This window comes from Temnothorax longispinosus, chromosome 5 (assembly GCF_030848805.1).
Source record: "Temnothorax longispinosus isolate EJ_2023e chromosome 5, Tlon_JGU_v1, whole genome shotgun sequence".
NCBI classification, from domain to species: Eukaryota; Metazoa; Arthropoda; class Insecta; order Hymenoptera; family Formicidae; genus Temnothorax; species Temnothorax longispinosus.
In genome coordinates this window covers 17,327,520-17,355,122 of record NC_092362.1, presented here as the reverse complement: position 1 = coordinate 17,355,122, position 27,603 = coordinate 17,327,520, and the positions used below count along the sequence as shown (strand labels likewise).

Genomic DNA, 27,603 nt, shown 5'->3' with positions numbered 1-27,603 from the left:
TTTATGGAAACTCTAATTTAAAAATAAATTTTTCACGTAATTTCCTTAGTTTCTCGAAATTTTGGAAGAAATGTATAATTATTTAATTATGTCTAAATTTATAACTTTCTCTTTCCATCTGTTGCATATAGAAACAATTTATGATTTTGTCAACGGAATGCGTTTTTGCATTGAGTAACATTTCGCGTGCGTAACCGCGAAATTATTGTGGCATATTGACGCAATTATCGTAGCGTTTCGTTGAATAAAAAAGCGTGCGCTGAGAATTGATCAAATTAAGGTTATTGAAATTATAGCTTACGCTATATTTGTGTGTTTTGCCGTTTCTGACTTAAACTTAAATCAAATTATACAAATTTTAAAAATTAAGTAATGGATTAATTTATTTAGCTTAATTAATTAATTAGATTTTTTTCTTTTCATAACACGTGCAAATATATGGCAATGGCAAGACATAGATTATTAATTATTTTATTAATTTTACACACTTCTTGAAAACATACTAAGACCGGTTTCAGTCTCTTCCCGAAGGGCGCGACGACAAAATAAATGCTGACTTTAGAGATTATAGACGACGTTATCGCGTGTAACTCGAACCGTCGGCGACGGCCACGATCGTCTTCGCCGAACGTCTTCATTTTTTATCTAATTATTAATATTCATGTATAAATTTCAGAAACATTGAATTCTGATTACATAATATAATGCCCGATCTACAATAGCTGTAGTAAGCTGTAGTAAGCCTTAAGCCGTAAGAAATTGACCAATTACAGGCGAATGTGAGGAGAATGATCGACTGTGATTGGTCAATTTCTTACATCTTGAGGCTTACTACAGCTTACTACAGCTATTGTAGATCGGGCATAATCATCGCGCAATAAATATTACATTATTTTATTCTTTTATTATTTTAAACAAACATTTTGCACGCATGCTTGTAAGTATCTCCGTACTAACAACAAGATTAATCAGATCTGACATAACAGTATTTTACGGATCGCTTTTTCTGCGTTTACGCAACGTTCGGAAGAAAAGGCGTTCGTAATCCGTCTGCGTCCATAATACGATTATCCGGCAGATAAACGTTGCATCTTTGACGGTCTCGACTTTCCTCTGATAGATTAATTATTAGGCGTTTTCGCCTAATCGGCTTACGTCATTATATACTTCCAGACATGCCATGACGAGAAAGAAAAGGAGCAACGATGTGGAGAGAAGCGGATGGTTATCGTACCGACGACTGTCGATGCCCCCGAGGGGAACGAGTCGACCCAGCAATTTCTACGCCTCCCCTGATTATACTTTCGGCAACACCAGGGATGACTCTAGTCTGAACTATCATTATGACTTCCGGGACCGCGAGAGGCAGCACGATTCGCCGTATAGATACCGTGAGTTCTTAAATGTCGGCATGAAATTTATAACCGGCTCCTCGTAACTATGTACTTATTATAGCTTATAATTTGACATCTAAATTCAATATAATTAAATAAGAAGATAGATACTATAATTAATAATAATATTAAATTCAATTCATGTAACACAATCACGCTAATCATCACCCTAAGCATATTTATTATTTCTTAATTCGATACTATTACTTACAACAATATTGGTGACTTTAATATTTAACCGATAACTTTATAACTTATTTATTTAAATTTAAGCACATTGCATTTTACCTAACCGCGTTTTTGGGCATTTAATATTGAAAGGGATTTTAAATCGCAAGAATTAAAAGTAGAAAGTAAAACGCTGGTCAGTAATATTTTCATGGAGGTAGTAAACTTCAGGCAGAGCCTTAAAATGGTACAGCGTCGCACGTTTTTTCGCGTAAGTATGCAAGTCGCCTGTACGCAGGCAATAGAATTACGCAGAATCAGTATTGTTACAACGTTGTAAAATTCAAACGAGTTTCACCTAGAGCACAGGTAACAAAAAGAAACCGCCCGGTGTCGCCTCGTAAAAACGCAATTATGCTTGCTGGTGCCGTAAAGTGAACCGCCTTCCACAGAGAATGCTCGCGCAATCATCGGGATGCTTCCGTTTTTTTTTTTTACGAGACGTTCCTCTCTATATGCTTTTGTTCCTACTCCATATGCTTCTCTTCTTTTAAAAAACTGACCTACAGTTATTAAAATTCCTCTCAAAAGATATCGATAACTAGATAAAAAAAATTAGAACGAAATATGTAATCTAACGAGTAGTTCTAGCAAGAGCGTTGCAACAATTGTAATCTTCTTTTAAAAAACTAAGCTACAGTTATTAAGATTCCTCTCAAAAGATACCGATAACCAGATTAAAAAATTAGAACAAAATATGTAATCCAACGAGTAGTTCTAGCAAGAGCGTTGCAACAATTGTAAAAAAGAAGATTTATCGGTGCAACTGCGCTGATCTTTATTAAATTGGGAATAAAAAGGGGAGCCGCGGCGGAGCCTTCGTTCGGTGCCCTAGATCTCCTGATTCGCGATGCATTACTCGAGCAGATGCACGCTCGAGTTCCCATGAACCCATCCACCAATGACCTATACCGCGACTTACGAGCCCGTGAGCCTGTAATACAGACGAGAGGGAAAATCATCTTCGGGAGAAGGGATTCGCCATTCTCTCCTTTCGTAGGATCTAAGACACACTTACGACCTGGATAGTGGTATATGGTAGTCGCGTAACATCCATGGTGCCATCCCGAGCGCTCGCCTCCCTCGCGCTCGACATCGTCGCACCGACAGTACGTCGTTAGGACGAATATAGCTATAGGAGTTTAACGTCGCTCCCGAGTCTCCCGGGTCCCAAATATAATAGACGCCGAAGAAGAAGACACGTCTTACCGCGCCGCTCGAAGTAAGTAAGGAACGATCAGCGTACTCATCATCGCAAATCGCTTTCGCTCCGATATTCATGTCAGCGAATAATGCGGCGCTTTCGTACGTATTATGCATCATACATCACATGCTGACAGATGATTAACATTTAATCGAGCACCCGGTGCCCCCATCGAATATTGATGACTGCCTCGCGCTGTGTGTGCACGCGGAGACCCACTTACCTCAATAAAGGAGATAACATTACCGCTGGATGTGTGACTCCGCGAAAATCTCACTGCATTTCTAATTCTATTGGGAACATTAAAATGCCCGTCCTTCCGTTCGTTTTCATTTAATCTTACAATTCCTATTGAATCTCGTAACTTATAACGGTTATAATGATGTAGTCATACAGAACGCAATAATTTGACGCAATTTCGCGTCATAAAAATGTAAATTTTATCATGTGGAAGGCGCATCCTAAATTCTGCTTCACAGGTATGGCGAGCACGGTACCATGGTTGCTGTCAATGTCGCTACTGGCCGTCCCAAAATTTGCGGCTTACACGGGTCCCAGTTTTCTATCCAGGGATCTTCAGGCACCCGCATTGCCGTTAACTTCGGCCATTTTCACTCCACATTTCTTTTCGACGCATGTAAGACGCAACATAAACAGTTTTATTATTAACTTATATACATAATCAATTATAAATTGATAACAAATTATCTTTAACTAATTTTTCCTTTAAATTTTCGACTTGAGATATATATCTAAAAAAAATGTATTACACATGTAATAATATTTGCTTTTGTTTACGACATTTATTAGTTTGTTTAGAATTATTTTATTTAAAATAATAACGTGTTTTATGAAATTTCGTCGTGCCTTGCTAGAACATCAATTACAAAGATTCCCCATCTCCATCGTCGGCTTACGATGAACACGCCGGCTCGTCACGTTCACGGAATTGCGATAATCACCAGCCGGAGGAAAAATCACCGATATCCACGAACGTAGGCAATCTTTACGGATCGACGCCACAATCACGGCATCGCGTTGCTACATCCAACAACCTGGGAAGAAGCGGCCCCACGAGACCCGTTGGAAGAGCCATCGATTTGTTCCGCGCGGATCCTCACTCGGTCAATCAATTGGACTTCCACGATTTCGGCGACGGTTTCGAGCCGGGACGCATTATAGACGATTACGTTGGTCCCGCTATGGAACTAGTACGTGACAACGTGACGCTTTTTGTTGTTTAGGCGAAAGTGCCCGAAAGGTTTCACAACATCTACATGTCGGCGATTCTGAATCGTAATGCTCGAAGTGAAGAAAGTCTCTCGAACAATTTGATACAGGCCATCTGCGTGTAACAAATTGTTAATCATACTGTTAATACGCGCAGTTTCATTAATATAAGAAATAATAAGTCAATATCACGCACGATCGTCATAATCCCGCTTTTCTACTTGTCAGTAATTTTTCACGAACATTTTTGCATGCTGCATTCAAATATAATCGATTATTATATATATCTATATAATATATCAAAGTGATAAAAAGGTCACTGTCCCATTTTACAGATTTATCTTATGAAATAAAAATGGTTTTATTGACGAAAAACTATTTACAATTCGGGATGATATAACTATTGTGGATTTTTTGCAACAGGTTTTATATTCATCTACCTTTTCTTTTAACAGGTATACGCCTGGTCCACGATTGATTTTGAATTCGACAGTATCGACGCGCGAGATAATGCTATATTCGAGGGCGACTATATTGCGGAGAATAACTTGCCGTTGGGCCTGGAGGTTTGGCGCGATAAAGTCTTCATTACTCTGCCAAAGTGGAGAACTGGCATACCGGCGACTCTGGCTACCGTACCCAGACATTCCAAGACGAGGAGCCCCAAATTAAAACCGTACCCTAACTGGCAGTGGCATCAGCCAGGTTATCTCTATGCTAATTATCAGATCCTGCGAAAAGTTCTTTGACGTTTTTTTTTTTTTTTTTTTTAACTAATTTCGAGGTTTTAATGTGCACGGGATTATTCTTGATAATTAATTACCATATGCAATTATAGTTATTTTCACTTTTAGATAATCTTAAAGTTAACGAAGTTTCAAAGTTAATGAAGATAAATATTCAGTGCTACCGAAATAACAATCCGTTGAGCTGTTTTTATTTTGTAAATTTAAATTTAGCTAGAAAATAGATGTGCCTCGAAATACGCGATAGAAATTTAAGAAAAATGCTTACTAATCCAAAATACAGTTTTAGTTCCAATGTGAAGATAAGAAAATGATTCGCGCGTAGAAAGATTCTGCGAGAATTGATTGTGAATTATACTAGCATTAAGCCTACACGAAGAGTCTGAGAATATAAGAAACAGCAATATTATTTCCACAATCAGGAAATAATATTGCAATCAGGAAAACGCGGAAACTGAGTGAAAGAATTTCTCACGCTAATTGTCTCGCGATAACAAATGAACTCGTCTTACCATACCATTCCCTGTTTAACGAAACAAGAACGAACACTGTTAAGAGGTATTTAATGTCTCACGAGAGAACAAGCTAGTAAGTTAACGGACCAAAGAGAAACGTAAAGAAATTTTAAACCAATTTGAAAAAATATATAGCTTTGCTAAAAAAACGGCAAAAATTTTCGCGAGATTTAATTTATCTACAGTTTATTTACAGATCCGCTCTATCTGAACTCGTTGCTCGTTTCACCTCTTTCCAGGAACCTGCGAGAGTTTAACGTCAGTCTTTCGAGTTCAAGTGGACGAGTGCGATCGGCTGTGGGTCCTCGACTCCGGCAAGACTGAGCTCGCCAAAAGATCCAAACAGCTCTGTCCGCCCGCCATATTCATCTTTGATCTGCGCACCGACACCCTCGTCAGGAAGTACACCCTGCCGGACGAGCAGATCAAACAGGACTCCCTGTACATCAACATCGCGGTGGATATCAGAAACAACGACTGCGGCTCCGCGGTGGCGTACCTGGCCGACGTCTGGCGATACGGTATCGTGGTATACGACTTCTTCAAGGACTCCACCTTCAGAATCGAGCATCACTTCTTCTATCCCGATCCCCTGGCGTCCAGATACGAGCTGCACGGTATAAAGTTCCAATGGACCGACGGAATATTCGGGATAGCGCTCAGCCCCGTGGACGTTCACAACGACAGAACGCTGTTCTTCCATCCGATGTCCAGCTTCCGGGAGTTCGCCGTGTCCACGTCGGTCTTCGACAAACAGAACGGGGAATACAACACGGAAAAATTTATGCCCGTCGGGAAGCCCAGGGCCAAGGATTACGGCCATGCCTCGGGGTCCGCCATCGACAGGAACGGCGTCATGTTCTTCAACATGGTCACCAGGGACTCCGTGTGGTGCTGGGACACCAGGAAGGAATACATACCGCAGAATCTGGGAGTGATCGGGACTAGCAACGAGTCCTTGGTGTTCCCGAACGACATTAAAGTGGATCACGAGCCGGATCAAAGTGTGTGGCTGCTCTCAAACCGATTGCCGATGTATTTGTACGGGACACTGAATAGCGGGAGTATTAATTACAGAGTGTTCAAGGCGAACGTTAAGGAGGCTGTCAGGGATACCGTCTGCGATCCTAATTACGTGGTTCCTGACACGGATCCGGGCCTCGACGATACTTGCTGAAAACGGGCCATCGCTGTCTATTCATACACACCTCGTCATATTAAATTAATTCTCCATAATTCCAATTACAGATTTCTTAATATTAAAATTTCTCTTATCTTAAAGTCTAAGTATTGAAGTCTCCAGCACTGAAGCATTAAACATCGAATTGTTCACGGAGACTTCTTTTCTTAGATTATTCCGTTTATTTATTGCATTCTTGATTATCGCCAATTGTAAACTATGATAAATTGAACGGTTTAGTAGACATATCACTGTACGATATTTAACACACGTTGTTTAGCACAAGCACGTTTATATTTAAATATTCCTATTACTGTAAGCAGTGCAAATCTTCCGAGTTACCAATGATTAGACAATTGTATGTAAAATTTTTAGCATAAATATATTTTGTACATACGTAAACTGTATTTGTATAAAACTTTTACTAAATATATATAAATTTATTATATCTGATAAATGTGAAATATATTGCTATCGCGGGTAACATTCCTGTTAATACGACGACTGCTCAAATATTACCTCATGTCAAAATCGATCGATCAACTTCAAACATAATTAGCACTTATCATATTGAAGATGTACAAAATTTTGTTAGAATGATGATAATGATGTTTTGTAATCGCAAATTTGTCTATTCAGAGTTGCATCGCAATATCTCTCTATTACAAAAGATTATTTGTAATTTAATAACGAAAATTAGTAATTAACCAACTTTGTAATATTTGTTATCTTATCTTTTTGTTTGTATTATATACAGATCAATTTTTGGACAGATAGCTCACTTTACGCGATGTCTACGTTAAATGTTATTTAGAGACTAAATATCTATGTTGTGAGCTAACAACACGCGCAATTTCTGTTATCGAGAATTATGCGTAATCTGTTATTTAAAGAGAATTAAGGTATGGGATCGGTTAAAAAGTCTTCCATCAAACTGCCGTCTTCCAACGAAACCGGTGTTCCTGGATCATCGTTTCTCTCGTAAGTAAAATAAAAACTATCATCCTGGTGAAGATTATCGTCTGAATGCATCTTGAAAATTTTTTCTGTCAAAAATTCATTTGCTTCTTCGTAAACCTCTCTACTTTCGTTTTTGCTCTTTGCGCCGTCGTGCATCGTAGTTTCTAATTTGAAAGTTTCAATACTCCGAAATTGTGAAATTGTATCACAGTTCGTAGTTTTTAAATTCAATATTGACTCTTTTCTTTGATTATTCAACGTAGCTGCGCTCTCTGAAAGGTGGGTCAATTTTTGAAGCTCTTCATCACACGATCTTAGTGCGTGGGAATTATCTGATTCAATAAATGACGATGGACCGGGAAAAGATGATTTCGAAGAATTCTTAAAAATACGATTAAACGTACTTTTTTCACTTTTATTATCCAACGTGTCATTGTTATTGTTATTATCGGATAATTGTAACGTTGTATTGTTACAAGTACTTTCGAGGAATAAATTATTCTCGTTTTCAGAATGAATATCGATTGTGCTTAAATATTTTTCATCTCTCGAATTATTTAATTTTTCTAATGAACTATACGATGTAACGTTTACGTCATCCGGACAATTATCATCACTTGAATTCAAAGTTTGCTCAATTTCGTGAATTGCATCATCAACGTCCGCGTTATTACGCGAAGAAATTCTATCGCACTTATTATTATTTTCTTCGTCGAGATTTATGTCATCCGCATTGGATTCTCGAGCTTGAGGATTGCTATATACATTCACATTACTTTCGTACTCATCGTTCGGTGACGCAACATCGTGTATACTTCCCTCCGGCATCTCAATATCGAAGTTTCTTAATACACCGGTGATCAATCGGACGGGCAAATTATCGTTAATCGCGCTGCCCGCGCGATTGCAATCCTCGTCGAATATCACAATATTCGTCGTTCGAGTACTTTCAACGCTCGAACGCGCGTTCTCCCGGGCGCCAGTCGTCGAATCCTCCACGATCACGGTTTCCGTTTCGCTCGGTATCTGTTCCCGACCGATGAATATTATGCACAGATCGTGGCCGCGCTCGCCTCCGGTACGGCGATCGTCATTAGCATTGCGAGAGAACGCCGGATCTGCAAGAGCGTTTCGATCGTTTCCCACCATACGCTCGAGATCGAACAACGAGTCCCGATTGCGCACGACCATCTCGTTGTTCACCCGGCAGACGAACTCCGTGTCGAGGTCCTCCCGCCGGAACGTCGGGAAATTCGGGAAGGACTCGCCGAACCTCGTCTGAGCGCGCCGGAAGACCCGCGCTATGATCTCGGGCTTGAAGAAGAAAGCGCTGTGCAACGTGCTGGCGGTGTTGTCGTCGACGATATCGCGCTGATGACTTTCGCGAAATCTCCCATCCTCCGAGAATTGACCGTGCAGATTCTTGTTGGTCAGTATAATGCCTCGCGGATGAACGGTGCACTCGATGTTCCTCGTGATCTCCCTGAGATTCAGCGACATATGCGCCCGTCTTGCGCAACGATCATTTAGATCAGAGCCGCGGTTCGCGTTCCGATGTACGGGGATCGTGATACTCCCGTGGCAGCTGCCCATCGAAAGACGATTATAGACGCTTGTCGGAGCCTCGACATCTTCGCATTCCGATGGCGTTTCATCTCTCGATAGATCGCGTTTTCTCTCAGTGCGCGGCTCTCTCTCGTTTCCCGGCCGTATGAGCTCGTCACGAACTCTCGAAGCGCTTCGTTCGTCAACCGATTGCTGAGAACTCGGCGACAAATTATGCCCCCTTGTTCTTTCTGCCTCCCTTTTATCTTCCGTCAAGGTGGGATCGTTATAAGTTTGTAAAACTTTCGTCCCCGGCACTTCAGATTCCTTCGCCAATCGTCCGTAATTCAAAGACGAGTCGTGTTCCTTTCTCACTTCCAACTCTCTCTTGTCCTCCGACAAAGTAAGCTCGTTATAAGCCCTTAAAGCTCTCAGCTCTATCGCTTCGCGTTCCTCAATCGATAGTTTGACATTCGCCGGCGGCAGATCGTGCCTTTTTCTCGCTTTCGTCTCTCCTTTATACTTTGACGTAAAATTATTGCAGTTCTCTAAACCCTTCGTCTTCGTCTCGTGTGCCTCCGCGTAATTCTTTTCCCTAAATGACGCCACGTTGTAAACGGAACGCAGATCGACCGATCGTTCACTTCGCATCTGCTTGTGTTTCAATCTATGTCGCTCACTGAAAGAGTCGCTCATCATCATCGATTCATCGTGAGTTTCAATCTGAGCGCTTTTTCGGCAATTTACAATTGTGGATAATTTATCAGCCGCGTCGACGACGTTCTTCGCGCATCCCGAGGGACGTGCAGTTTGGGCCGAAGACTCGCTTCCCCGGGACTGCTTTCCGCGAGATTCCTCCCATTTCTGAATCTGCTTTTTTAAACGGTACGCTTCTGAATATTTCAACGCAGATCTGTCGAGTTTGCTTCTCTGCATATTGACAATAGGTGTGAAGAACCTGAAATCCTTTCCATCAATATCATATTCAACGTTCTTACCATCGATACCGATTGATCGCACGTGTCTGCCGGTTTTCGAACTATTGCGCAAGGCACGGTGACACGCGCATATTTTCGAGTTTTTATAGCTTTCTTTCTTACTCGCGCCTGAACCAGTTGGCGTTAATTGCGCGTTGACTTGAGGATGCTTTCTGCGATCAACTCGCTCGATCCACTTCTCCTTCTGGTTTACGAGACAGAATTTCGCTTCTAATTTTCTCACGAGGGAGGCACACGGCTTAGCCTCCATGCTTCTTGCAGTCTTACCCTGGAATGAAGAATACTGCACAATCTTTGCGACTTCCCCTTCTTCTTCCTCTTTTCTTTTCTTTTTCGCTGTCACGTAAGTGTCACAAGATTCCATTGATTTCGCGTGATTATCTACTTTGTCAGTGACATCGTTGCCTTTTACCAACAATATATCTTCTTGGTTTCTAATCGAATTCTGTTCTTTCCCGTCAACCGGAATAATTTCTTTATCTATTTCCTCTTTTTTATTCACCGAAAAATATCCCATAATGTCTTCTTTTCCCCAAGCGCGATCTACCGCTTTTTCTAAGCCATCTTTCGCCGTCTGTTTATTTCTCGATGCATCAATCATTTCTTCTTCTTCGATCTTTTCCAAAGGGAACTGCGCTACTATGCCTTCTATCACTTCAGGTGTCTTCGCTGTCACGTCTTGTTCTTCCCAATATGATCGCTCCTGTATCCTGGCACGCGCGTCCATCACATCTTCTGCGGTTACCTTCAGCATCCTCATCGACTTTTCAGCCACGCTCAAGTCGTTAACGTCGGAATTGTAATCATTCGTGTCGCTTGTGTCTTCGGTGATCAGAGTCGTTAAGGATTTGGCATTCGCTCTGCTGGACAATTCCTCAGACAGCCTGTCCAGATTCAACAGACTCGCGTACTTGCCCCGTCTGATTATCGCTATGCCGAGACACTCGTCGTCCAGAGAACGGTTGACTCTGCCGGGAATATTGACGATATTCGCAATGCTTCTCCGCGCGATTATTGCGAACCTGCGGATTTTCGCCATCCTTCGCAGCTGCGTGTACCACTTGAAGGTCGTGCACCATTTGCAGGTCGAGACAACTGGAACGATCGATGTTTTCACAAAGAATTTCTGTTGTTTGAGCAAGGTATATCTCATGCCTGCGCTACAACTGTGCACCTTTCGTCCCTGATCAGTTCTACTTCCATTTACTTACCTAGATTTACTGTTTTCTCTGCGATAAACTCAAAGAGGAGCGACGTCGAGCCGTTTCCCTTGCGCCACAGCAGGAAAGTGACGACAATCACGATGACTTCCAAAACGATATCTTTAAAAAGACTGAGCACCATCCAAAGTACGAGCAAGTTCTGCCGGCTTCGCGTTATTATCGTGTAGATATTAGCCACGTATGCGAGGAGCAAGATGCGATCGATGATAAACCGTGCGACGACAACCCACAATAGAACTGAAGAAATTTGTCATCCTTAGCTCTACTTCTATGATGAGAATATTTTTAGAGATCGCGTCAGAGTACGATACAATAAGAATTGGGTCTTTATGTCGAGTATATATAACACGAAGTGCTAACTCGTCTTAAGCCAGTCGATATCCTCCACGTCTAATTCGTCGGGTTGCGAAACCGAGAAGTTCGAGATCTTCTCCAGTTGCCGATCCCACTTGAGCCAGCTCCAGTTCAAAGTGGTGCTGACCTTGACAAAGTGATGCAACACACTCATTATTAGTGTTCAAATAGGACAAGTATCATGACGCAAACATCAAATTCTTACGACTTATATTTCACACAAATCTTTATACCTAATCATGAATGTAATCAATAATTATGTTATTTTTATATTGTAATATGTAATATATGATAATATGTAATAGCAATCAAAATAATTTGGGTGGTCGATGTATATGTAAAAGTGTAACTGACAAATTTGCAATATCACACCATGCATAATTGAAATGTGTGCGCGTTGAAATTAACCTTTACGATTTACGATTCTAGAAGCATTGTAAAAGAATAAAAATCTTCGAATTTTATTTAAATTCTACGAGGTATTGATCGTGAACACTGTTGAGATATTTACCAGGCCGAAGACATTTATGGAAAATATTTCCAGCTCAAGAGGTACAAAGCCAGACATCGTGTAACCGGTACGCTAAAACTAATTCAACCTCGAGCGTATCCTTTGTCCTTAAAATCATTCTCGATTTAAACTTTTCAATTTTGAATATTTTTGATTTAACAAATATTTTTTATAATAAATAGTAGTCTACTTAACCTGACAGGTTAAGTAGACAGAACAACTGCACGTTCGCCTGCCATCGATAGACGTGTAAAATTCCGATGTTTCGTTTTCTTTCAATTTTAATGTAATTGCGCTGAGGACAGAATATTAAATTAAAATTTAAAAAATTTTTACATTGGATTAAATGCTTAAAAGTAGGAATAATAAATCTATTTACTATAAGTAAATAAAAAAATTAGGAATAAAGAAATAAGGAGTATTCGATGGGAGCACACATTTGTACAGTAAAAGTAAGACAGCCTGAAACACCGCAACTGGTTTAACGTTCCTGCACATTTCAAGATCGTCTTGAACGAAATAATTTACCGCGCCATTAATTATAAACACATTGCAATCTTTAATTTGCTATTCTTTTACTTTTTCTTGAAGATACGCTTATAAAATTATGCTTTTTTATAATTTATATAATATCAAGCTTCTTCGAACAAACTCCATATTGACCACTAATTATAATCACGATTTTTAACATACATCTCGAAGACACGCTTTTTATAATAATATTTCTTTTTTAAATAATAAATATATATTATATACATATATCTTATAACGTCTATAAAAAAACGAAGTCCTAGAATTGTTTGAACTATCCTTTTAAAAATACTATTATATATATTACTCCTTTTCGCAACCATTTTCTAAGTTGTGGCGGATCGTAATTCTCGATCAAATGGTCAAGAATAAATTGATTGTGCTAAACTGGATTTAATTACTACAATTATTATTCCGGAATAAACATTGCGAGAGCGGTTCCACTTTCACGTGCGCTAAACATATAATAATATCTTTTATTAATAAAAAATGCATATCACATGTGTAATATAGATTATATATGTGTATATACATGTGTACAAGGAAAGTTTATTTGGTCGGAAGTTGCCGAAGCGAATCAAACAAATATTCTTATTTCAGTGATACGGAATCGTCGTCTCCGCGTGTAAAACCACTCATTACCTATGCGCGCAAATGTAGCGGGGCAATGTCAGTCGGTTCATCGCGATGTTATCTCGAGGTCGCCCAACGTGCGCAAACTAACGAGCATGTTAGTGTAGCGCAGTGCCTCGACTCTATGTCTCGGACTGTTTCTTCGAGAACCTATCGCGGAAATTAACTTGTGGCGTAACAGCGATATACGCATAATATTATACACGCTATACGTAATTGCGATTTGAAAGGGCACGTGTCACTCACGTCACAAATTGATTGCTTTTCGCAAAGCAAATTTATTCTTACTTTTATCATCGCGTTCGTATGTGTCCGCTGATAATTCAGTTACAATTCTAAAGACGCAGAAAGCAGAAACGTCTACTCCGCTCTTGACCTCGCGACTGCGTGCTGGAATATCGAGAGTTTCTCGTCCTATTTCGTGCAGCGGTACCGCACGTAAGTATCCAGACAAGATTTTAATAAAAATAGAGACAGCTCTCAGGAAAATCGAAAACATCCTTTCCCACATCTGTATAAGGAAAGTCGCGTGAAACTTCATTAATTCGGAACGGGTGCCGGTTCGTCGCCGCGACTTGAGACTTCTCGGAGTTAACGACCGTGTCGAGGAGACGCGGCGACGCGCGTGGAAAGTCGCGGTCGCCGCGACTTTCCCGGAGATCAGCGAGACGCGCGACGCAAAACGTACGGATGATCGTACGAGAGCGGCAAAGTTCACCCTCGCCTTGGCAGGAGCGAGCCGCGCGGTCCCTTTGCAGGCGTGCGGAGATAAGTCCCGATCCGTAATAATAAAAAAGAAAAGCGTGATCGAGCACGAGCGCTCTCGAGAGCCTCGCACTCTTAAGAAAGAGAGAGAGAGAGAGAGAGAGAGAGAGAGAGAGAGAGAGAGAGAGAGAGAGAGAGAGAGAGAGAGAGAGAGAGCCCCGCGCGCTCTCCACCGCATCTCGCCGCGGTCGCGGCACCAGCGATACACGGCCCGCCCGCTCGCGTGAGTCGGAGTCGCGGTAGCGCACCGCGGAGCCGACACGCGCGTGTAGGCCTTCTCCGACGCGCCGCGGTGTTGGTGCACCGATGTAGGTGTAACGGCGCGTCGTAGGTGTATGCCACATCGCGGTTTGGCGCGGCCGCGCCGCGGCAACTGTTCTTGGCACAGTTTCTGGTCATCTCCTATTGCGAGCGGAACGCGCGCGCGTTGCTGGACCTCTGCGTGTGCGATCTCCTCCGCGTCTCTCTCTCTCGCCTCTCGTCCCGCGCGCCGCGCGTCTCGCGTCACGTCACGTCACGTCTCGCGGTTCTCCTTCGTGTGTGCAGCATCCGCGTACGTTTCCCCGAGTCGGCACGCACCGTGCACCTGCGCGATCGATCCCGAGGGAGAGAAGAGAGGAGCTACCGAGATTTTTCTCCCCGAGAAAAAAAGTGAGTACGGAGCACCGAGAGAATCGTGAATCGCCGAGATACCTTTCCTCCGCGCAGTTCTACGATCGGTGACATTTAAAGGTTGTATTGTATTTTATCGGCGGGTCGAAGTACTCGGATATACGCGACGTCGTGATATCGATGCATTAATTTCTTTTTAATTGAACCGCCGATCGAAAGTGAACGCTAAATTGCCGATGACAAAGGTAACAGAATGCAAACGGTGACGCGTAAACAAGGTGGCTCGGTGATGATGTAACTGATCGTGCATAGACCGTTTTATAGTGCTGTAATAGCGCCAATCGCGTTCATATAGACTTCAGTTTTCATTCTAGCCGTTCGCTATTTCTAAATCATGTAAAATTATTAACAAAAATGACTTTTTACTCGACCAAACGTATCATACTAAAACAAAGAACTAGAAAACAATACAATGAAAATTTTAATAAAAATATTAAGTCATAAAATAAAATAAAATAAAATAATTAATTTGATGAAATTATCATTAATGACAATAATTTAGTACACATCGTTATTCTAATTAATAGAAACTATATGAATATACATATCGTATGAAAAGATACTTCGAAATACCGACGAGCTCCGAGGAAGATATTTCGTAAAAGTCATAAAATCCAAGAAACTGCGTTGTAACGTAAGAAGTAAAAGAAGGCCGCACATTGGTCATGACTGAGGTATAAAAATAAAATACGCGCGCGATTTCGCACGGCGAAACCTTTAGGCGTGCCTCGTAAATAACGCGCGACGATACGTTTTCGTATAGACGCTTGGAAATCACTTGACACTGGCATTCCTCGCGTCCGTGATACTGACGCGGGACGACTTTTGCATGCGTTTTGCGGAATCGGCGACGGCTAATTAACGTCATTAGGAAGGTCTTCTGAGACTCGCGATTAATCCGATATAGCTTGCAAGACCGACCTGCTGTTATTATTCGCGCGTACAAACGCGCAGCAGCATCCTCGATCGCGTAAATAGAAATCGCAAAACTGAAACTAATTTTAAATGAAACAGGACACTATTATATACAATCAATTAAGGAAATTGCCATTTAAGGTTAATAATAATAATATTCTGTGAATTTTGTATACTTCTTTCAAACTTAGTAAACTGCGCGCTGACTTTTTTCGGTCTTTAAAATACAGCTTTGTTAAAACTTAAATATTACAGGATAAAATTTATTAAGTTTAGAAAAAGTATACAAAATTTACAGATTTTATTATTATTAGGCTATCAAGATTCAGCCCGGACCTTGAATGGCAATTTTTCTAATTGACTAAAATCAATTTATCTCTCCCTTCACTTTTTTCATTAGTGCGAACGATCAATCGATAAGGGTCTTCAAGACAACCTTTGGTACGCCGTACAGTATCGATCTTCTCCGTTCTTCGCTTCTCTTGACAGACCGCACCCCTGCTTCTTACATTAATTGACCGTCGAATGGAGGGCACGCGAGATATCTCCGCCGTGCCTTATTCCCTTTTCTTCCTGATTAATCACCGTATCTGGGTCAAGATAACTGATATTGGCCTATTTAGCGGACCGATCGAGCAGTATCGTATATTTTTAAACGGCATTTTTTGCGCGTGGCTTACTCACCGCCTAAATTTAAAGTCAATCGCACACGTGTAACGCGCCAATTTCACCCACGTCGATCGCGACGATGTCTTCCGCGAGAGTTCCAAGCACGATAAACATTCGACCGTGTGCATCGCGCTTGAAAATGCAAATTAACGCCGGTGTCATTAAGCATCGCACCTGTCGACACACAGTACACGTTAACTTTTGTAGAATAAAATGAGATTTGTAAAACGTAAAATATTCTTTAGACGTATAATTGAAGCTAAAATTAGTCGATACTTCATTCGGAACGTGGCTAAATCTAAATTTATTATTGACTAATAGATTTACGCAAACGTATATGAAGTCATTATTAGATCATAATTTAATGTAAATACGTATATACATTCTCCCTACTTTCGTAATTGATATCCATGTCATTTTAATAATCAATGCCTTCGGCAACGATTACGCAAACGCGTAACACTCGTTTATCGCGGGAGCTTGGAGTAGACTGCATAATACCGACATTTAAAGCGCTCGCTGTCTTTAGGAAAATGATCCCCGAGCCTCACAGTGATCTCTTGTACGGTGACGCAATCACTTTTTGCGCAAGCCGGATAGAATCGCTCATTTCAAGCAGCGCATAGTGCGTTCTTCCGGGATGCACCTACAAATAGCAGCCTTATCTATTAACCAAAGCAACGTTTACATTACGTCGTGAGCGTTACAACTGTAATTTTAGACATTTTCGTCACGTAAAGTGTCACCACACTTCATCATTTCTGTGATTGTTTCTCCGATAGACTGCTACTTTGATTTCTTGCCGAGATATATCTTTCCTAACGAAATGGCCGATAGTCAATATAGTGACATTCGTCATCGCCGATTATAACAGCTAAAGTGAGAAATTTCATGCGAAATTTATGCATTCTTGTGCGAACTATTCGTCAACAGACCCCGAAACCGGTTTAGCACGGCTCGTGTAGCTAGACCTAGAAAATGCGCCAGAAATTCCCCGTCGATTAGTCCGGCATCGAGTAGAACAATTCTCGGCGTTAACTAGCCGTGTCATTTAATTGTTCCGTATTTTCCATTTAACGTCCGCGAAACTGACGGCGAGTCTTCACGCCGTTTAGTAAATTTACTTTGGACTTTCTACAAAGATCATCTCACGAAAGATACAAGAAACGTTCGTTTAAATTTTTCTTCCTTCTGAACCGAGATGGCCGAGATACCGAGGCCTCTTAATGTCTTTTTTTTTGTCGACAGCCGCGCTCTCGAGTGTCGGTCAAGTACAGCCGTCGAGTTACCGTGAACCACCAAGGTAATCTTAATCGGCCGGTCATTATTCGACGGTGATGCGGTGGCTTTTTACGCGTAGGACCGTGAGGACGCGTTTCCTTATGAGGATCGGTAGACCTCGGGCGAACTTGGTCGGCGAACGTATGGTCGCGGCCGCGTGTACGCGATTCCTTGGCGATCTTGCTTATTCTCCGGCCGACCTCAGAAAGAAATATCGGACTCTTCGAGCCAACACGCCTACTTTCGTTTGTTTGCTATTCGCTTGGACAAAAATACGACTTGTGCACTGTTAAATATTAAAGAACGAAATTTAAACCGGTATCTTTTGAGTCAGATAACATTTTGTTGTTTTTAGCTATTTTTTGTGCCGAAATTTATTACTTTAACACAAAACAGTATTATTTTAAGTTAACTCCATTGGTTCAGTTAAATTATCACATTGTTTGACATATTGAGTAGGAGCAGTGGCGATTTATAGGAACGGTTAAAATTGACTCAAATTGAGTATAATTGGACACTACGAATTTAACAGTGTACACGTTGACTTTAAAAATAACTGTAGAAAGATCGCATGGTATTTAAAATTTTTTAACATATATATTTAGTTAAATTAACATTGTTTAATTAAATTAACGACATATTGAGTAGAAGCAGTGGCGACCTATAGGAATGGTTAAGAATGACTCAAATTGAGTATAATTTGACACTACAAATTTAATGGTGTATCGATGGCTTCAAAAATAACTGTAGAAAGATCGCATAATATTTAAAAAATTTTAACATATATATTTAGTTAAATTAACATTGTTTTAGTTAAATTAACGACATATTGAGTAGGAACAGTGGCGATCTAATAGTAATGGTTAAGAATTACTCAAATTGAGTATAATTTGACACTACAAATTTAATAGTGTATCGATGGCCTTAAAAGTAACTGTAGAAAGATCGCGTGGTATTTAAAATGTTAAACATATATAATTACGGGCGGTTTTACTTCACAGACGAGAATGTATCTATATCTCCCGTCGCCGGATATCGGATCTCCCTGGGTGTTGGAGAAATAATAATAAACGCCGGAAGGAAGGTCAGCGACGGCGAACACGCGACTCTCTTAAGTGTCTAAAATAGACGTGAGCGCGCGCGGCCCTCATGCCAATGACCCAAATTTCCCTTATTCTCGACATAACATGAATCGACTTCGCGTACGATGTTGCGATACACATCGCGCCGGGAACGGATCATCCCGTCGCATCATCGCCCAATATTCCGTAACCCGCTATCACGTCATCGTTCCGCAATCGGTGGGTGAGGTGCGGGTGTGGCGGATATGCGATGGAATTATGCAAAGCGTATTCGGATCTACTTCGATCGAGATAGTCGTGAAAAGATGAGCCGACGGAGTCTTTAAAAGTCGAGTTTCTTTAGTCTCTTTATTCGATGTTCTTGAAAGTTAATGATTGGAGGACGCTAACTCATTTCAAATCTCATATTTGTTAGCAAATGCCTTTGGTAATTCTTCATTTATCATGATACATCGATGTCTACCAGATTTAATAAAAGAGAAGAAGGAGAGACGCAGAGTATAATTCGATTAACATTTAATATCAAAATGAATATTATCGCGAAATATTACGTATAGAATTACGAAATAGAATTATATTTGTGATAATAAATAATATGTATTTGTTATTTCAATATTGTATTAGTTTGATAAAAGAGCGGAATTTGTTTAATTTTAGAATGCAGCTGACGACCTGTTGCAGATGTTGTTCCCTGAAAACGGGAACAATCTTCAGCGGAGTATGTGGAATCGTAAGTTATACAATCATTTCTGTCATTTCCACAGCTCGCACGTGATTCAATTACTACACAAATCTGCTTTCGTGCAGGTACTAGCCGTGATTTCCCTGATTCTGATCTTCACGGCAAACGTAGAATGGAAAACGATAATCGTCGACATCCTAGACAAGACGGCCGTGAAGATCATCTTCGCGATCAATCTCTGCATGACCATCCTGATTTCTACGCTGCTCATAATCGGCGCCTTAAGAGTAAGGAAATATTTTCATTGTGTCTTTGTATAACAATAATAAATCGCAGAAGAATAATCAAACCACAAAAGAGACTTAGAAAGATTAAACTATATAAAGTTGCTAAATGTTTAAAGATTCTAAATCTAAAATATTTTCGTAAATTGCCGTAGATTTTTCGGGAAATCAATAATTAACGATAAAAATAATGATTTTTATACATCTTGTACATTAATTATATATTGTGTATTGATTGTGTATAATTAAAATATATATTACATATAATAATATACAATTATATAGTATATATACATATATATGAGTATTTTTCTTAATTTATTTATTATGTAATATTTTATGTGCGTAATACTTTATAAATAAAATATAATCCTATACAACGCTAATCGGTTTGGTTTGCAGAAAAATACATTTATGATGCTTCCATGGGTGGTTCTGGGCATTATGCTGGCCGTCGCTCTTCTTGTGAGCGTCCTTTACACCTCAATTATGTTCTTCATAAACAGCGAAGTTCTTAATGGCGTTCTTTGGCTCGTTTTCGGTCTAATTGCTGTCGGTGAGTATTTAACACTTTAAGTGCAACCGCAAATCTTCAATAAAATTCTTGTCATTAAAAAAGAATTTAAAAATAAAGGCATTTCCTTTCTTGTTTATTATTACGATCGGGAACAAAAAAATCATTGAAGTCACAAGACTATTGACAATATGTAGAAACATTAATCGATTTCAATTAATATACATATAAAGACCGTTTATCTTTAATAGCATCAGATTAATAACAGAAATAAATTGTTTTTTTTTTTTATCAAAGAAATTCATAGAAATTGAGACAATATTTGTGCAGCGAATGTAAAACTCTCACCAAAACTTAATATCGTTTTAATCTTTTGCAGTGGTATACACGTACATGTGGCTGGTAGTGTACAGCTATTTCCAGCAACTGAGGATCGAGAAGATGAACAAAAGAATGGGTCCTTATGGAAAACCGTACAATTACCGGCGAGCATGAGGGCAAGATTGAATGTGTAGATACGATTGCAGGGACGCCTGTCCGCGAAAGCGATCGTGGAGAACGGCGTGGCGATCGCAGCAACCGCTACCGCTCGTATAAACATTTATAAACTCGTGTCGACTCACAACACGTTGTTACAATCGGTTACAAGTTGCGGTGGTTCATATGTCGTTTTCGCCGTATCTCTGATTCGCCGAATGACATATAGGACTAAAACCGATTTTTCTTGCAGTCATTATTTATCCGATTAACGACGCGGGAATATCTTCTTGTTAACTGTAAATCTATGCAAACAGTGTCATAAAGATATTCCTGTCACAGTTTTTATTTGCACCAAAGCACGATATATTGCGATTTACATGACCGGATATTTTACAGGAGCGTCCTGTAATCCGCGTAAAGTAAGCATAAACTTAGGACATTTGTACATAACATCGTATTTATTATAACTATTATTAATTATTTTGCCTAACGAATAAATACTCCCGTAATTTTTTAAAGAGTTCTGCTTTCGAGCGACTAAAGCGTCAAATATTCCAAGTGCAATTTATTAATCAGTGGTTAGTAATGAATCAGAGAACATGCTTTTTATACGCTATTAATTAAATACCAAATAGCATTAACATAGATTAAGATAAATTTTCAACAAAGAAAAATACTGCCCTTGTCGAAACATAACAGCAATAATAATTAAGATAGAGTTTAGAGTCAAAAATTTAACTTGTCTTTATTTAATTTTTTTAATTTGTTAAGAGAAAGCAGCGAAAGTACCAGGCATAAAGTACGTTTTGCGCGTAATACCATTATAAAACGTGAATCTCTATATTTTAATTGTTTACTTTAATTTTTTTCCTTCTATATAACGTGTGCCATTGTATCTTTTCCAACCTAAATTTTAATTATATTATAATTTTAATTTTAATTGTAATTATTTATACTATTTAATTATTTTAATTTTCAACGTGTTAATGTTACGAATAAATCACCATTTTTTTCTAAGCCATCTATTGCAATCCTGGAAATTATGATATCTTTTTAAATAAATCCTTTTACAAAATATATCCATTACACATAAATATATTTTAGTTTCACAACAGTAACACAATCTTTTTAAAACATATTTTACGAAATATGTATATATATATGTACAATTATTTTTTTTAAATTTTACTGCATGCGTATTGCGTATCAATATATAAGTCAATCATCTAGCTAAATCAAAAGATGTTCTTGTTGTAAAAGATTGTAAAATTATAACGAGAAAAATTTTAACAAGGAAAATCGGATCTGCAATTTAACAAAAAGAAATATAAATGTTATATAAAAAAGAAACGGTTCATAAACAAGAAAAATTTAAGGTTGACTGAGAGCATTTTCTATATTTTCCCGAATAAATACGGCGAGACTCGCGGCGGCAACACTTGTCGTATGATTGTCGCATCCAAAGTCAGTTTTCGATGACGATCGCCGAGTGATTTTGTGTTCGTTGGAATATCTAAAACATTCAACATAAAGTTTACACTTTGCAATATTCTTTTTGCACAATGTTCAATGAATGCATGTAGAATCTCTAATATTAATACATTTTAAATATACATGCAGATAATGCATTCTAGGCTGAAGTTGACATATTTATGTATTATTGTAATAGTACATCTTGTGTTAATTGTGACATAATAAAATATTATAACTGCATAATTAGAATATATTTTTATGCACAAAAATATATTCGTAATGCATGAACAATTACCCGGATACGCCAAAGCAACCGCTCGAGTGAGGCCAGCTTAATATTACATCTTCAAAGTGTTTATCGACGAATTCGTAGTAACCTTCCATGCCACATAAAACGACTGAAAAGATAAAGAAAGGCACGCAATATTTATCACATTTTATTTTATATATGTATACACTTTCTATATACTTTTTATATTTAACCCTTCAGCTGCGGAAGGCGTGTATATATACACAATCGTCAAATCTATATTATATGCGATCATGCCTCGCGCATGATCGATTTTCTTTCGAAACGCGAGCCGTAGTTAAAGGATTTAATACATAAAGTATTTTTAGCGCACGCACTTTGTTCCATCATGAGATCCTGCGCAATGTTTGGGAAGTTCCACGCTTCGAGATTGACGAGATCCTGAAAAATTCTGGCACAATACGCGGGTACCAAAGAGAAAAGCGATGCCGTTTTGACTTCCCCGCATCCCATCTAAAACCGGTTATTTTTTTATTAATTAAACTTATACAGAGATAAGCGGAAAAATACCAAAGAAAAACTTTCCTCTCTCGCTTTTGTGAACGTAATACGCGCGTGTAATATAATAAGTAAAACAATATGGCAGTTAGGAGTTTTCTAATTATATCTTACTGCTTTAGCGACTTGAACGATGAGCAGTCTATGCGTAAGAGGATATCCGGTAGCATCATCTTCCTTCGTCAATGTTGCGACGCAAGTGGCAGGAATCTCGCATTCCTCTTTTAAACTGCTACGCATAATTTTGACTAAACATTGATCGCTTTCCGTTTCATTAGGCGCTCCATTCCACATCGATCGAACGACTTCCCAATAGCTTAATAACTGATTGGAACTGGATCTCGATCTCGAAGAGACCCTCGTCCACGATATAGGCTTTATCCAGAGATTGGGATTGTTTAAAGTCGTTAGCACTGTAAAACTTTGCATCTCACAAAACTTGACCGATAATGTGACATCCGGTAGCATGTTAATTAATAACTGAGAAAGTTTTCCAACAATATGCGTTTAAATACGAAAAAAAACGCGAGTTTTAATTAATCCAAATTTTGAAAAATTATTAACTTGTTGATTAAAATAAATATAACACATTGCATTTACATTGTTAAGTGAGACATTATAACATAGATAGTATTGCAATATAACTGATGTTCGTAAAATTTCTAATTTTTCTTAGTGCGGTTGAAGAAGATATATTTTTAGCACTTAAAAAATAAATTTCTTTTTTTCATTTTAGAAAAGCTTTCCTACATTTTTCTACAATTATTTGCACTTTTTATCTCTCTCATAAGTTTCTGAGTTTGCGTCATTTCAAATACGGAAAGCGTGTACAGTAAAGAAAGTGAAATACAACTAAGAAGGACAAATATTTAATCTATTATATATCTGTGGTACTTGCTTAAAGATCTAGTTTCGTTCTTCGCAATAGTCGTCATCAAATTTCTTCGAGTCAAATCGGACAGTGCGACCATTTCCTTGAGAGCGATGAAGAATTTATCTTCCAGATGTTCCACGTTTTCGTGCAGGAGCGCCGCCACCAGATTAGCTTTTAATGAAGAAAGACAGATTGATCACCAAATTTAAAATTATATTACAAATGTGTGTTTGTGTTTTTATATATCCATTTTAAAATTCTTGGCTCCTAATTAAGGCTTCAAATTTTAGAAATCTTAATCTGCTAAATTTCTTGCTGAAAATATGCGATTATTTATCGCCATTTTATTGTTCAGTAATTCTAATTGGCGATTATAATAATTTTTTTTTTGTACCGATGACTCGATGACAGTAGAATCGAAACGTTCACATCACTTTTGTCTACTCTAGGACAATAAACTATAGCTATTTTAACTTTGACTTCCTTTTTTTGCTTGTATTAGGCCCTTTGGGCTCTTTTTTAATTATTTTACACATAACGAGCACTTCGTATTTATTTATTATATGATTCTTTACCTTCGGTTAAGGTAACACCGAAAGCAGCGTCCAGATTCATCTGCCCTGGTCTGTCGTTCATGTAGTCGAGAACCTTTTGCAGGGCAACTAGTTTTTGCTCTAGAACGCGATCGATATTTTATCATTCTACCTGATACATTTCGAGACAAGTTCTTTCAAATGTTTGAGAGTGTTCGACAAGAAAATTGCATTTAATCGAGACAAGAGAAACGTGTCCAACATACGTTTCGATCTTCCTGAAGTATCGCGGAATAATATATTTTTAATTCAATAAAAAATTTTTTTTCAAGTTTACTTAAAACCGTTCTCCCGGCATTCGCTTTCCATGCATTAGTTATCCCGTTTACTGGCGTTATTAATTCACTCACGGAAACTTTCGGGATCGAATGCCGCTTCGGTTCGCGACGAGAAGCAGGCGAACAGAAGAAGGATCCCGAGGACACTGGTAAATCCTGGAACTCTAGTTTCCATCGGCACGGCCGTGTAAAGAAAAACCGACGAACTTCATTTGCACGCCGTCTATATAAGCCGAACCCCCACCGTGAGCCGATCGAGCACATCGACTAAAGTACTAAACTAAACGTCAGCTAAATTTATCGTCAATTGCCTCTTCGATGAAGAAAAAGCGCGATGCTCCCGAAGCGAATCGGTAAATGCCCGAAGCACGTGGTAGCACTTTTTCTTCATGAGGCGGACGTGTCCCGATAGGAAAAGTGTTCTCCACGGGACCACGCTGGATTATCGCGGCTTTCCGACCACATAGAGATTCGCTCTCTATTTTCAGCGGCGCTTGTATTTCGATGGAATTGAAAAAGAGTTATTTATTTGCCCCATGCACGGTAGCTTGTAATTAAAGAATACATCATTCTTTTAAAGGTCCTGGAATAATAAGAATTCTAATTTATTATATGTTTAATTTATGACGCTCGATTTCTCCTCTGGATTAAATTTCTTCTTCTCATATGCTCTCGAACGTTAGAAAAAACTTGTTAAATATAGAATTTTGTATTAAATAAATGTACGGAAAAAAAAAATTTAATTGGAGCAATTCTCAAAGTTAAAGTTAAGATAAATGGCAAAAAAATTTCTGCCCGCTTTTCTTTAATAGATATTTCAATCTCGATGCTATACATTAATAGTATATCATGTTATAATCATGTTTAAGTAATCTACTCGTTTAAGTAATCTATTTCTTTTTTCTTGAAGCGATACTTTTCAAGAAGACAATTAAGTATTTAAAATGCATTTTCAAATTCTCGGCCAACAATCAAAAATATATTTTTAAAATATCAAGCATCATAAAAAAAATGTACGTTTCCACAAAAATAAATTTAGATCTTTTTGAAAAGATTTACAACTTAATCTTCTGCTTTATTATCGGATATAATAAATAAATAAAAGTACGTGTCTTACTTAAGAAAAATGAGTAGAAAAAGAACCCGTAATACATAATATCTAAAAAATAAATGATCTCCTGTTTATTTATTCATAACACAACTGTCATATATCATATAAGCAATTTACAATACGCTAGAATTAATTACAAAATCAGCCCCTTTTATGCATATGCCTTATATTCAGTTTTTCAGTTAAAACTATCTTATATTCATATCATTTTCTGACATGATTTATCTTACATCTTTGCATGCAACAAGTAAACGTCGTAAACTTTCTGTTATATTTATTTCTTATTTTCTTATAATAATCACGAAGTTTATAAATAGAATAAATAGTCGCAGCAATAAAAACAGTCGAAAGTGTTTCCTTTCATGCAATTTTGTATATTTCCTAAACTTCTATTAACTCTGCTACTTGTATTCATTTTTTTTACGGTTAAATAAAAATCTCAACTTTACTTCTCAGAGATTTTTCTGAAAGTTAATTTTCTCATACCTATTTTTTTGTTACAAACTTCTGTAATAAAATTCCATTAAATTATGCTTATCAGTTTAATTTAGACAATGTACTCGTATAATTTATGATATAAATATGTTATAAGACACATTAAGATAGAATAATACATTAGACTATATTATATAAGATAAATAGCATTATAAAAATTTTAAATTAATTGTATATGTCAAATGCATATGTCAGAGGAGAGGAGAGTCTGGCAAGTCCAAGTGCCAATAGTCAACAAGTACTAAGCACAAAGTTGCAACGGCGAGTTGAAATTGTTTAAAACGTATGAAAAAACGTATTACTACCGATCAACCGTTAACGCTACTTTCCAAGCGCTCCAGTCCAATACAGGTCGCGTTTCGAAGTAGAAACTATCTCATGTATACGTATTATATTATTTATCCGATCTTGTGTATTTCAGATCACAGGTCATCGTGTTGGTCCGCGTTGTCCCCGAATTCGATCTCCAGCTGCAGCCTGTAGTCCATGGCGACGAAGACGATTACCAGGAGCACGGGCAAGCGGAATCTCGACTGCCAGCCGAGCTTCAGTATGAACATCAAGGAGCGATGAAGGGTGCCGCTGTTTCCCAGGAAAATGTCAGTAGGCATCCTTCGCATCCTTCGATCGGACCTTGGGGACGTGATCGGGTCACGGTGCTCCGCTGTGGGTACACTTCAGCACACGTTCCTGGATCCCCACTAGACGGCAAGTGACAGAAGTCCTCGGTCATCCGGGATTCGGTCCATGTTCCTCGAGGCAATCGGATGGTCTACTTCTTGACGAGCGGCTCGTCGTGATGGTGACAGTCAACGCTCCACATCGCCGTATCTATTAAATTAAAATCTCTATCAACACTCTCTCTCTTTCTCTCTCTCTCTCTTTCTCCCTGAAACGTCAAATCGCGCAACAGAACCGGATTTGTACGATGTTAATCATCGTGACGATACTTACTGCACTATCGTCCACCGTCTTTGACATCCACTTTTGACAGTTCTCCGAGGCTTGACCCTTCGCCCATACGCACACAAGTCGAGGTGCACGTGTGTGAGCACGTAATCCCGTTGTTCGTCAGAGCAGAACCGATTAGGATGAAGGTTAAGGATTGGTCGAATTATAATTATTCTAATCTTCGGTCGTCCGCAATTTCCAATGACTCCAGTGCGTAGTGTGATATGGATCAAAGAGGATCTTTTTGATACGGATACGGATTTAACATCTGTAGTGACACTACCGCCAGTACATCCATTTTCGAAATTGGTACTACGTAGCCATGTTCATTTTCCGACACTGCCGATAAAACATCGTTCTGGTGCGCATCCGCGCTACATCTGCAAATGCAATAGTGTTATACCAGAGAGAAACCTGAGAGAGG

The 27,603-nt window shown here is 39.0% G+C and overlaps 4 protein-coding genes across 7 annotated transcripts; 2 read left to right on the top strand and 2 right to left on the bottom strand.

Annotated features, from left to right (window-relative positions):
• The first annotated feature begins 749 nt into the window (after positions 1-749).
• Positions 750-6,893, top strand: Y-h (yellow-h). Its single transcript, XM_071779166.1, has 5 exons — positions 750-1,391; positions 3,306-3,463; positions 3,702-4,037; positions 4,512-4,761; positions 5,557-6,893. Exons 1-5 carry the CDS (start codon positions 1,181-1,183, stop codon positions 6,492-6,494), a joined length of 1,893 nt encoding a protein of 630 aa, XP_071635267.1. The 5' UTR covers positions 750-1,180; the 3' UTR covers positions 6,495-6,893.
• A 6-nt stretch (positions 6,894-6,899) lies between these two features.
• Positions 6,900-11,549, bottom strand: LOC139813583 (uncharacterized). The gene is made up of 2 exons (XM_071779165.1): positions 11,212-11,549; positions 6,900-11,095 (listed from the first exon to the last, which is right to left on the bottom strand). Exons 1-2 carry the CDS (start codon positions 11,342-11,344, stop codon positions 7,395-7,397), a joined length of 3,834 nt encoding a protein of 1,277 aa, XP_071635266.1. The 5' UTR covers positions 11,345-11,549; the 3' UTR covers positions 6,900-7,394.
• Positions 11,550-13,358: 1,809 nt separating this feature from the next.
• LOC139813774 (uncharacterized) lies at positions 13,359-21,627 on the top strand. Of its 4 annotated transcripts, none has more exons than XM_071779478.1 (5): positions 13,359-13,690; positions 19,294-19,366; positions 19,444-19,605; positions 20,005-20,158; positions 20,496-21,627. In XM_071779478.1, exons 2-5 carry the CDS (start codon positions 19,295-19,297, stop codon positions 20,609-20,611), a joined length of 504 nt encoding a protein of 167 aa, XP_071635579.1. In that variant the 5' UTR covers positions 13,359-13,690; position 19,294; the 3' UTR covers positions 20,612-21,627. The 4 variants fall into 4 exon arrangements, with proteins under 4 accessions (XP_071635579.1, XP_071635578.1, XP_071635580.1 ...); XM_071779477.1 differs by lacking the exon at positions 13,359-13,690 and adding an exon at positions 14,261-14,668; XM_071779479.1 differs by lacking the exon at positions 13,359-13,690 and adding an exon at positions 14,731-14,749.
• Positions 21,628-21,778: 151 nt separating this feature from the next.
• LOC139813772 (UPF0764 protein C16orf89 homolog) lies at positions 21,779-25,286 on the bottom strand. Its single transcript, XM_071779475.1, has 7 exons — positions 24,695-25,286; positions 24,327-24,425; positions 23,776-23,922; positions 22,992-23,290; positions 22,697-22,832; positions 22,365-22,467; positions 21,779-22,109 (listed from the first exon to the last, which is right to left on the bottom strand). Exons 1-7 carry the CDS (start codon positions 24,795-24,797, stop codon positions 21,968-21,970), a joined length of 1,029 nt encoding a protein of 342 aa, XP_071635576.1. The 5' UTR covers positions 24,798-25,286; the 3' UTR covers positions 21,779-21,967.
• Positions 25,287-27,603: the final 2,317 nt, after the last annotated feature.

What these genes read in the sequence shown, in the direction of transcription:
- Y-h (XM_071779166.1), top strand. Translation starts at nt 1,181, where the DNA reads ATGACGAGAAAGAAAAGGAGCAACGATGTGGAGAGAAGCGGATGGTTA. An exon ending in TTGGTCCCGCTATGGAACTA is followed by an intron (nt 4,038 to 4,511) that starts GTACGTGACAAC and finishes TTCTTTTAACAG; the next exon opens with GTATACGCCTGGTCCACGAT. An exon ending in CTGGCAGTGGCATCAGCCAG is followed by an intron (nt 4,762 to 5,556) that starts GTTATCTCTATG and finishes ACCTCTTTCCAG; the next exon opens with GAACCTGCGAGAGTTTAACG.
- LOC139813583 (XM_071779165.1), bottom strand. Translation starts at nt 11,344, where the DNA reads ATGGTGCTCAGTCTTTTTAAAGATATCGTTTTGGAAGTCATCGTGATT. An exon ending in AGAGAAAACAGTAAATCTAG is followed by an intron (nt 11,096 to 11,211) that starts GTAAGTAAATGG and finishes CGATCGTTCCAG; the next exon opens with TTGTCTCGACCTGCAAATGG.
- LOC139813774 (XM_071779478.1), top strand. Translation starts at nt 19,295, where the DNA reads ATGCAGCTGACGACCTGTTGCAGATGTTGTTCCCTGAAAACGGGAACA. An exon ending in TCATAATCGGCGCCTTAAGA is followed by an intron (nt 19,606 to 20,004) that starts GTAAGGAAATAT and finishes TTTGGTTTGCAG; the next exon opens with AAAAATACATTTATGATGCT. An exon ending in TTTCGGTCTAATTGCTGTCG is followed by an intron (nt 20,159 to 20,495) that starts GTGAGTATTTAA and finishes AATCTTTTGCAG; the next exon opens with TGGTATACACGTACATGTGG.
- LOC139813772 (XM_071779475.1), bottom strand. Translation starts at nt 24,797, where the DNA reads ATGGAAACTAGAGTTCCAGGATTTACCAGTGTCCTCGGGATCCTTCTT. An exon ending in CGGTGTTACCTTAACCGAAG is followed by an intron (nt 23,923 to 24,326) that starts GTAAAGAATCAT and finishes CTTCATTAAAAG; the next exon opens with CTAATCTGGTGGCGGCGCTC. An exon ending in GGTTGCTTTGGCGTATCCGG is followed by an intron (nt 22,110 to 22,364) that starts GTAATTGTTCAT and finishes TGAATGTTTTAG; the next exon opens with ATATTCCAACGAACACAAAA.